General features: G+C 42.1%; 1 protein-coding gene across 1 annotated transcript in view; it reads right to left on the reverse strand.

Annotated features, from left to right (window-relative positions):
- ofcc1 (orofacial cleft 1 candidate 1) overlaps positions 1 to 11,678 on the reverse strand; it is a 79,600-nt gene that overhangs the window by 50,412 nt on the left and 17,510 nt on the right. Inside the window, exons 10-14 of the mRNA XM_031850285.1 lie at positions 11,336 to 11,456; positions 6,300 to 6,542; positions 2,791 to 2,939; positions 2,514 to 2,628; positions 1,438 to 1,741 (exon numbers count right to left, since the gene is read on the reverse strand). Coding sequence (XP_031706145.1) covers positions 1,438 to 1,741; positions 2,514 to 2,628; positions 2,791 to 2,939; positions 6,300 to 6,542; positions 11,336 to 11,456 — 932 coding nt within the window. The remainder of the gene's footprint in view (positions 1 to 1,437; positions 1,742 to 2,513; positions 2,629 to 2,790; positions 2,940 to 6,299; positions 6,543 to 11,335; positions 11,457 to 11,678) is intronic.

Genomic DNA, 11,678 nt, shown 5'->3' on the forward strand with positions numbered 1-11,678 from the left:
TGATCGCAGGACACACGAGGCTCATCCGATCGAGGTGGGGGGGGGGGGGGTGTATTAATAACAAAGAAGCTAGCCAGTTGCCTTTGTAGTAGATCAATACCAAATGAGCCTGGATTTGATTCCTGGCAAAGGCCAGGATGTTGGATTACTGAGGTGGGAAACAAGAATAGTTTGTTTTTTGAATATCAGGAAGTGGACTCTCATTGCTATTAACAGGAGGTCATTAGTCACCTCTAGATGTGGTTACAATTGTGGTATGACCTTGCCTGGAACACCAGAAACCACATCAGAACAGTTCATCGGTGCATCTGATGGACACACGTATATACATTCAGGATCATATCAGGCGTATGGAAAGAAAAGCAAAGCAGCGCCAGTCCATCACAGTCATAAAACATGGAAACATCATCATATTCACACCTGGGAATGTCTCAAATAAACCTGACCTGCATATCTTCGGACTGCAGGAAGGAACGACAGCACCCGGAGGAAAGTAGCACAAGTGAGGAAGGAACATGCAAGCTTCACACAGAAAGAGCATTCTTGCTGAGAAGCGACACTAACCACCGAGCCAAGAAGCAGTCGCTGCTATCTAAAATCATTGCATGATGGATAATGGGACTTAGACATCAGAATGTCTTCTGTTTGCATTATCATATTCAAAAAGTAGTCTGTTAAAGCCGGAACATCTACGTATATGCAATGATAAAGAAATAAAACAACATGTGTCTGCCAGGTCAAAATGCTTTGTTTAGTTTAGCTTAGTTAGACAATAAACGGATACAAATAATGCCGTACTGTGTAAATGTAAGACGAAGTGACTGCTAATATTCCTATAATTTACTATTCTAACATCTAACTGCTAAGAAAAGTTCAAAAGTAGTACAAGTACCCACCGCTCATTTACAAAACTCATTTTTTGAATTGCTCGGTATAGTACTATAAGCATGTGAGTGTTATGTGTTGCACCGGATATTCATTCATCGTTTCTTTTTAACAACAAAAGAAACACAAGAAACTTCAAATCAAAATGTTCTGATACTGTCATTTTATTAGTTTATATAATGCTTCCCGTGTCATCCTGCCAAGGAGGGTTTGTTTACTTTTTTAAGTATTATCAAAATGCTTTATCGGAATGCGTTAGAAGATCGGTGTTGAGCTTGCTGCTTAAACATTTGCCTTAACTCGCACTTAAGGCTACAGTGTGTCTGTTGGATTTTTGCATTTAATAAAAAAACAACCTTTGTTTGATTTGACTTCTGTCTGTCAAACTTGGCCCAAGTCTCTACACCCAACCCTACCCTGGAGCACATTCACCTCAGTGGAGGGCTGCTGTAAGTGAGGCCTGCCATTCTTCTCATCCCAGTGCTTGTGACATTAGGGTGACATTTTCTCCCCACTGTGGCATAGTCGGGGGTTTTAACATTGGACCCCTACCTGGCAGAGATGAGGAAGAGCAAGCGGAATCAGCTGACAGGTGGAGAGGAGACCCCCGGTGAGAATGCACCACAGCGGGCTCGCCTGCTCTGCTGCTGGGGCCCGCATGCGGCTGCTGTTGAGGGTATAACTGGGACTGGGGATGAATGGGCCGAGTAGTGAGCTGGGGCTGGAGTGGCAGTTGGCCTTGCGGTTGGTCATGATGCACCTCAGGTTGGGACACGGCACGGGGGTTAGGTGGGGGTATTGATAGGGTGATGCAGCGCTCTGGTCCCCCAGACGTTCTGGAAGGGAGCCTCTTTACCTGAAACACCACAAACAAGAGGGGGGGGGGGGGGGGTCTGTCCACGTGTTTCAGGTCTCAGTGATCAGTGAACTAAGAATTAATATAACCTCGAGTTAATGTAATCAGCATGTAATGTTCATATCATTCCATTGCATCACCATTGTTATTGGGGAAAACAGCACGTATGTGTAATTACACTACAGGTGTTCGTGATCAAACTGCAGACGTAGCTAAATATTAGCGTTTGTCATAGTGGGCCATAATGGCATAAAATAATTTAATTAAGACCACAAATGTGCCTTGTACAAATACTGCACATCCTATTGCAAAGATGTACAAAAATACCTTTATTTTCATCCCTCGGAAATGAAAGCAGTGATGATAATGCAGTAATATGAACAACATGTCACAGTCGAAGGGACAAATAAAGAGACCAACCCAAGCCAGAATGCTTTGTTCTGGCTTTTAATTTAATTAAGATGTTTACTAATCTAATCAATGCATCAGCTCAAATGCATCCGGAATTGTTGGGTAAAGATGTGGTTCTTGTTTGCTCTCTTGGGCCAACTTCCAATTGCTTTTATCATAGAAAACCCCCAAAATCTAACCCCGTCTACCCAGATCCACCAACCTGCCTCCCAAATAATAGGGGACGGTCAGAGTGGGGGAAAACACACACAAGCATATGATGTACCCATACCTGCACACAATTATGAATATAACATGAACAAAAACAACAGATATGTGCATGCACATGTTTCCGTCATTGCACACACACACACACACACACCTGAAAGTACAGGTTGCACAGCCAGTGGTCTAGATCAGAGGAGATGATGGCTTCAATCTTTTTGAACTGGTCCAGTTGTGTGTTAGGCTCCCCCCTGAGCAGAGGCGTTTTGAACCTGGGTCAATGACACATAACCGGTTGTGGTCACTATAATTTCGTGTCACTCCATGTGATGTTTTGCTGAGAGGCATTGTAGTTTAGCAACCTATAATACTTATGTACATATACACAAACTCCTTGAGGTCCATCAGCTAACTTTGATCTGCCACTGACGCACCTGCCCTGGACAAGGCCGAGGCTCGGTCCGCAAACAGGAAATGCCCCCCAAGCCCGCACAGAGCTGACGTGGCTGCTGTGTCCCGGTAGTGCGATCAGTTGGAAGACCAGGACCATGGAGGGGACGACCTCACGGGCTGCAGGTAGGATCTGCAGACACAGGAAGGCGCAACAATTTACAATTCCGGAACACACATGCCTACAGGCGCACACATTAACGTACACACACATATGCAGACACATCGACACATTGGCACAGACAATACTACAGTACTAAGCAGGCATGGACTTGCTCACAACCAGGAGGCCAATGGCAAACAAACACACGGAGAGTAACAAACAGGACAGGAGCCCTGAGGGAGGCACTTAATCTACATCCTAGACTTGAATCCTCTTTTAACTTTTTTTCCGGTTTCTTTTCAGGAACCTTCTTAACTGCCATTCTTTCTCGTCCGACTCGGCAAATTGCCTAACAGGAGATGTTGGAATGATAAAGACTGTCGGCATCAAATGCAGGGTGGAGGAGAACTTGAGATTGCCGCTGTAGTCTTTGAGCTGACGGTTGCTGCATATCCGATGCAGTGAGGCCGCCATCAATCAAAACTGATGATATTAAGGGTATCTCGCATGAGGCAAGAAGTGTTAGCGGTTAGCAGTCGATGGCAAACATTCTTATTTACCCAGAGAACGGTGGGTTTGCTTAAAAAATGAACTGACAGTGAGGTGTGTGCCACTTCATCCATCACTGGGTGGAAATATTTTATCCCTTTATTAGTTGTAATGGGAAACGCAGGGGACTTGTTTTAACACATAAATCATGTGTATCCCTCCCACCCACCCCTGATAATCTGCTTTTGGTATGCACCTGTGAAATGATGGGTAGTAGTGTCTGACTCAGGACACAAATTTATGGCATAATATCACGGATTATGGATATTGAGGATATTTCATATTATTAATTTGCTGTAAGAAATATGACCTGCATAAATAGTCATTTGTGTGCGAGTGCATATGTGTGAGGGAGACGTGCGCTTGTTTGCATATATGTGTATGTGGGAAGTGTTGCTGTGAGGTTTGTGAGGCTGGATGATGTGCTTCAGAGGTCTTCTCACTTCCTGTGTCAGCTAGGGGAGCTGCTTAAACCATCAGAAGTAGCCTGTTTAATTGAAAACAGACTGATGTCTTCTCAGTTGTAAAAAGAGAGTACATGTGTCTACAAAAGAAGGGAGGACATATTATTATTATAGTTCTTTGTCAAATGACTAAACCTCCTTCCTCAATGATCACAACATAGGACAAAAGATTTTAATTAAAAAAAAATATATATATATATCAAAGATCTCCAAAATCAAGTCCTTCTTCTTCCCCCTTTAATAATAAAATGTGGAATCTTATGCCTATTCCCATTCGGTGCACAAAGACCGTGGGCCCGACTCCTCTTGTGTGCTCCCACTTGCCAGCAAATCCAAGACATCTCCAACTGAACTGCACTGTTTCTGTCTAAATCCAAACCCAGACGCACAAAGCAAAGGGTGATTGAAAAAAAAAAAGAAGGAGAGAGAGGGAGGAAAGGAAAATAAGCTCCTGGCTTCCTCTTACCATCACTAATTCCTCATTTCCTCTTAGAAGGCACTGCAAGCACTCCTAAAATCGCACGCTACAGTGTGGGCAAGAGGGAGGGAGGGAGAGAGAGAGAGAAAACATCCAAGCCAATCCTGGTAGTGGTGGAAACGCTGATCAGATTTGTCTGAGACTATCAATGGGGACAACAACAACAGGTTTGTCTATAAAGCACAGCCGAGGGTTTGGGGAGGAGAGGAGGTAAGGAAGAGTGACACGAGGCATTTACCATGCCGTACTTAAACCTTTTTTACCTCTGAATCAGATCCCAGGTCCGCATTCAGTTCATGCCAGTTTTTACCCCGTCCTTTATGTTTGATGGGAGCTGCAGACAATATTATCAGGATGCTCTCGCTCAGTGAATACACCCACTAGCACATTGGCAGTGTCCACATGTGCTAAATGCTCCAGCTAAGGCCTTTAGAGTTGCCATCAGAACACTGAAGAAGCCCTTTCTCAGCCTGTACAAAACTATATGGAACCGGGGGGGGGGGGGGGACACTGGATTTAGTGGCTTCTGTTTTAAGGTTTCTCTTGTGAATCTTACGCACTGTGCACACATCATCAGTGAATACACATAAACAGGGATCTCTAATCCACTGGTCAATATCAACCATCCAAAAGGAGTATGTAGGTTTTTAAGATTAGTACAGCCTCTATAGAGGATGTTTTCCCTCATATCAAGAGGTTTAAGAAAGTGGTTGTGAAATCTGCATTGATTTCATCGAATGTAATCTGCTGTGTTGTTTCATCAGAAGAAGCAAATGTGAAAACACGTTTAGTCTGTGACCATACATTGGAAATGGAAGTTGAGATTTTTCATACTAATTTTAGTCAAAACTGCCTAACTTTTCCATTTCTTCTTGTATCCGGCTCAACCATGTTACAGATGCTCAAATACATGCAGAAAATAAACTAAATTTTTCACTGCATTTGTACATTTTCATTCCAATAAAACATTACTTCCTTATATAAATGAATAATTGATCTTGGGTTTGATTTACATGCATGGATTAAATGTCATGTTTGAAAAGTTGTTGTTTTATTCATATGGAGATCCCCGGAGAAAAACCCAGAGGCTGTGTGAGGCATATTTTCATATGCCGTCTTTTACAGCAATATAACTTCTCATAACCCATTCAATCTCCACTGCAACTGATGAAACCAAGCGAAACCGAAAGAGGAATTTGGAATTACTGTGGTAAATACAAAAACTAAAAACGCATTGTGGCGAGTTCTGTCATATTAGCAAAGCATGTTCTATTCTTTGCTTTTATCTGAGGGGACTGTTGGTTTTTAAGATTGCGTTTTACAAAAAAATCTTCCATTGAATTTCACATCAAAGGCTTCGTCCATGTCATTGGAATTTAGCGTGATTTAATTCAGGTTCCCTTAATGTCAAAATTGCTTTCAGATAAGAGATGTTTTATATTTATTCTAATATTTCGCTGGAAATAAAAGAAATATTCAAAGCAGCTTCCCCATGCATCACATGAATTAAGGGATTCTTATTAAATGAATCACAGCCTGATTCTGTCCTCGTTGAATAAAAACACATTAGTGTCAATAGAGCGTCTCTTGCATGCTCTCTTTCAAATCTGCAACCTTGACTGTGAATGTCAATGCTGACTGCAAACAAAACATTTGGAGTTCATAGTAAATTTTTTTTTTTTTTGAATTATGCCATTTATGTTTTGCCACAATCCAAAATATAAACAAAGCTCAACACAAACTGAAGTTATGACTCTTGACACATTTATCTTAAATGTTCAATAAATCCATATAAATGTATTTACTACTATTTTGGATGCCTTGTGGACTTTTTCAGATTTCTGAATTGTTACAGTATCATCACCATTCATGTTGTGCTTCTGTCCCACATCTCCTCACCATGAATAGGCTCTGGTTGAGGTGCAGGTCGGTGTCCCAGAAGCGCCCCCGATGCTCGATCGGCTCGGTGGACACCGCCCACTGTTGCTGTTCTTTCTTACTGCACCGGGCCAGAGCTGGGCCCCCTAGACGACTGTAAAGGGCCACACTGACCGCGTAGAGGCCCCTTGGTAGCTTGTCTCTGGTGGCTCTTAGGCAGCACACACACACCTCCACAGGCTGCGGGGTTGTGCTCTGGGTCACCTAAAAGAGACAAAGTGCAGAACATACGATTTTACTACAGTATCTTATCAATTACAAACTATGACAGACACATGTTGTAGAACTGTAAATGTACTGTACATATTACACTTTAAAGAAACAAACCAATATTGAACTCAATTATATGTATTAACTCTTTTATTTTGTAAAACTTTCATACCTCACAGAACAAAATAGAGATGTTGCATTGTCAACTCTACAATCATACCCAATATTAGAGCTTTACACTTATAATTACGGTAAGACCATACAGTCAAGTGTTTGTTGGTAACCAGGGTGTAATTGATTATCAACTGTGTCAAGCTAAAAGACAGTTTGTCTGTTTGCTTTCGGAATTTACCACTAAACCATCAACTAGTGGTAAGTAGTCAACCTGCCTCTAAAACAATTTGTTGACAGTGTGACGCTACCATATTGGCCAACGTTGTAAATGCTGTCAGCAAATATGTTATCTAATCTACATGTGTAACTACTGTTTGGAGTGCTATGTAAATAACGTTTACTTTGATACTCAATTGCACTGTTTTTCCACAACACCTCCTCAATGATACTTAGCTGTTATTTAAAATAGAAATCTCTCACATTTCATTGTCCTTACAGGTTAATGGAAACTCGTGTTCGTTTTAACATCTCCGTGACAGTGCCAAAATAATCATTATAGGCATCAACAACTGTATGGCAGAACACTTGTATTGGATTGTACTACCTTGTCCAGGTGTACCTAATACAGGTAGTACAGGTAACATCTAATAACGTTGCCACTGAGTGTATATTTGTAAAGAATAGAGTGCTGCAGGCATGACATATTTTTGTGGGCCTACCCAGATGTTAGCATCGCACTGGTTCCCTTGACAAAGAGCCAATGGGAAGTAAAAAGCTAAAATTATGCTTTAAAAGAGCAACACCACGATCGCATGACTTCACGTCACCACCGCTATGCTGACTACTGCTCAGCGTGATGGCGTTCAGTTGTCTTATTTCACCACTTGTTAACCTTTTTTAAAACTTAAAAATTCCGAGGTGGGGGATTTACTAACGTATCTTATGCCCGAGAACAAATTGTTAAAATCTCTTTAGCTTGCATTAACCACAGATCTTATTTCGGGCATCTAACAATAATACTATTCCAAAGTCCTGGAGGTGCAAACATGCCAACTCATTTCAAAGGTTTTAGGACTCATTCCTGCACTACTCTATTGACACAAATTGCATGTAATTTGGTAACGGAGTGAAGTGAGAGAAATATCATGACCTTGCTGTGTGCAGGCCACGACACAAAACAATAAATAGAAAATCAGGATGCACATCTGGATATAAGACAGCATGGCCACAGTAAAGGAAGGCTTGGCTCTTGTTGTAGCACAAAATCTACATGTGATGATTTAATTCCCCCATTTTTTGGGGGAGTCATCTTTTTTTTCTTTTTTTTTTTTGCTGAACAACTGAAGTGTTTTCGTCCAATTGCAGTCAAGCAGTCATATATGTAAGACATGGCCAGTACAGCTGCAGGCTTCCATCTGGTGATCTCCATTCAACCATTTAGGGGCTAAGTGCCTTGCTTCAAGGGCACATCAGCATTCCTTATTATCGAAAGTTGAGAGTGGCATTTATTTTCCCCTGGCCACGCTGCCCATTCAGAGGATGGTTTCAAAACGCCAACCTTCTGGTAGCACGCTCATCCCACTAACCTTCAGGCTACATCAGCCCACTTGTTGTTTATTTGCTTGTTTGTTTTGGTGACATGTGCCTCCTTTTTAGGGCTTAGGATGAGTAATAGGGTAAGCTGGTGAGACAGTTAAGTTATATATTTCTTTTTTTGATGAAACATAATCGGAGAACAATAGAAATACAAATTCAGTCTTTTGTCCCCTATGACATCTGTTGAACAGCACTGAATGAAAAGTCAATCTGGCTTAAACAGAGCCACTTGGTCTTCATTACCATTTAGATCTTTTTAAACTTCAAAAGCGATGCTGGTTGTTTTGTCCATCCATTTGTTCACCAAAGACTACTGGGCAGATTGCCTTGCTATTGTCTATATGGACATTAATGTTCCCAAGAATGTGATTGATTTTGATGAATGCTTCACCTCGATTCCACCGCTTTCATCAAACCCAAAACTTCCACTTGTGTACAGCAAATTACACAATCATATCAGATTTTTATCCTGACCAAACCTTTCCAATCCTTCCCTTTCTTCTCCTATCCCATTCAATCCGAGCTTATCCTATCCAATCCTATCCTGTCCCACCCTCTCCTATTGTATCCTATCCCATCCTATTCTATACTGCCCAATCCTACCTCACCCTATCCCATCTTATCCTATCCTTTCTTTTCCCATCCTATATTGTCAATCCCATGCCATCCCACCCTATCGCATCTTTTCCCACCATATCCTATCCATTCCATCCCATCCCACCCTGTCCTTTCCAATCCTATCCCATTATATCTGATGTTATTCTATTCCATCCTATGCTATCCTGCCCTATCCCTTCCTTTCTTAAATGCTGGTATTTCTTCTTCTCTAATCATCTAAGTTGCTTCTCTTAATTCCCATTCATTTTCAACTTAATGCGCATTCATTTTATGTACTCAAATTTACACCGTGTTGACCATCTCCCTAGGGCTAGTTCTGAGTGTCTGGCAATTAAAGCCCTCAATTCTAATCAATGACATAGTAGCACTCAGGGCTACATGTGCACACACACTCATATTCATACATGTTTTACAGTATACTGTGTGCAGTGCTGTCACCAAACAACTGAGACTATCCCTATCCTTCTCCGCACACTTCACATAATAACCTAACACCGGCTGGCGGTGCCCATTGCTCTGCTAGTCTGTGAAGGAGGGGGGGGTGAAGGTGTGTGCTGAGCCCTCCAGTAATGCCCCTCAATCTCCCCACTGTGCGCATCTTTGCATACCAAAACAACAAAAACAATTTAGGCAGAAGTGAAATTAGTATAATTGGTGGCAAAGCGGTTTAGCCCACACATCTCACATTTGGGGGGGAGGTGATGGAGGCCTCCAAGTCCCCACACTGGAAAGAGATGTATGCATGAGGACTGGAAAGGGAAGAGGAGGAAGATGAGAAAGGACAAAAATAAGCAAAAAAAAAACAAAAAAACAATAACATCAAACCGGTGTCAGATTTCCACTATGTATGTTTTTTATGAAGTATTGTTATTATCCGGCCCACATGGTCGCACAGGCGACGTAAGAGACAGTCAAGACAGCAAGGCGAAGGTAAAAGGTGAAGTGAGCCAATTCTCCATATCAGAGGTGGTTTGTTTGCCCCAAGCCTGAGTTGTGCCTAAAGTGCCATAACATTACAGCACTCCTACAGATGAGATCAAAGGCTCTAGCGAGGGATCCTCCGTGGTTTTGCTGGCAAGCAGCCGTCCTTTCGCTGAAACATCTTTTCAGGGCTTTCCACACATTGACTGATCGCACAAAATGCACTCTTAATAGAGACAGGAAATGCCACATACAAAAACTTCCTTTCTTTCTAAGTATGGGCTAATATTCAGAGATTAAGCTTTCTCGTTAATTATTTTCATTTTAATTAGTAAATCTTAATTAACAATGAACATTTACCCTTAAAATTTTTTGGCTTCGGAATGAAGGAGGGGGGTGAAGAAAGGAGAGAATAAATATGACAATCTTTTTGGGACCTCCGGGCAGGATTACTGATGCAGGCTGCCTTAGTTATTAAACACGTTCTAAATTAAATGCCTCCATGAATTTTGCACAGAAATATATTTTCATAGTTTTGCATGCCAAATGTGACATTTTATATTTCAGATTCATCTCGCTGCAGTAATTTTAGGGAAATGTCATATCAACAAAGATTTTGTCATTTACCAAAGGAAATTACTATGCGTGGCAGGTTTGGCCATTGCTTTCTCTCTCTCTCTCGCTTTCTCTCTTCCCCTCTCCCTCTTTGCCCCCTATTCTGCCTGTGCCGGTTGTTTCAAGTCAGCAAGCCATAAAAAATCTTTATCTCAGTGAAACACAGCAATTTGGGAGATAATCGAATGGTGACTGGGGGGCACAAACGCCAGTCTGAGGAATTATACCACAATCTCCCCTGCATTTACAACCTTCCTCAAAGCCAGTTGTCACCCTGGAAGGAAAGCCCCCGACTGAAGATTCATTACATCTTTAAGCCAGCACGGTGGCATGGCAGCCTCATCCCCAGATGCAACACAACAGCACACTCCTCCCACAGCTGGTGATGCTACCGCTAAAGCTGCAGCTTCCTTCTCTCTTTTCCCACTTGGTTCTCTGTTCTGTCTTCTCCCTCTGTTCCCCTTTTTCATCTCCAAAGACTCCTTTTTCCTCCTACTTAGATTCCTAAAACCACAGACAACATCCACACAAAGCAGCCAGGAAAAAAACAAAAATCTTTGTGTGGCTGAATAGTTAGCATCTGTATGGTGCCTGCATGTGAATGTGCCTTTGTGTGGGTATGTGCACATACACTACCCATTAGTGTATTGAATAGCATGCAGGGATATAAAATATGGGGTATTATTTCCCCATTCATCACATGATTTCACATAATTACATCATTGGACTGTTTTTGAACAAACAACCCTGCATTTATTTTAAGATTTTGTAAACACTTTTGGGATCAATACGTTCCTCTTGTGTCTCCTCCTGTGCAACAAGCCGCTTAGAGATTTAAAAGGTATGTCACTTCCTGTTCGTGTGCTTTCTCTTTCCAACGTTTGCTACTCAGTCCACAGTCTTGAGCGGCTAGTGGAGCTTACCTGCCACGGGGGCCATGATGCTGAAGAAGAGGATTGTGGGAGCTCTGTCATCTGCCCGTATTTGGCCATCGCTTCCTCTTGGCCTTCCCCCAGCACTCTGAGTGACAGGTTTTCAGTGGTTCTGCTGCTACATGCACAAACACACACACACACAAACGCGCGTATACAACACACAAGAATACAAGAAGCTAACCCTGTTAACAGCCACCTGCATTTTGGACTCTCTGTTGTTCCACTCTGTAGCCAACAGAGGCTCAATCTAATAACAACACAACAAAACACTTTCCACTGGGTCCCTCTCTCTCTCTCTCTCTCTCTCTCTCTCTCTCTCTCTCTCTCTCTC

The sequence above is a fragment of the Anarrhichthys ocellatus genome, unplaced genomic scaffold, assembly GCF_004355925.1.
Source record: "Anarrhichthys ocellatus isolate YVR2014 unplaced genomic scaffold, GSC_Weel_1.0 scaffold10, whole genome shotgun sequence".
Lineage (NCBI taxonomy): Eukaryota > Metazoa > Chordata > Actinopteri > Perciformes > Anarhichadidae > Anarrhichthys > Anarrhichthys ocellatus.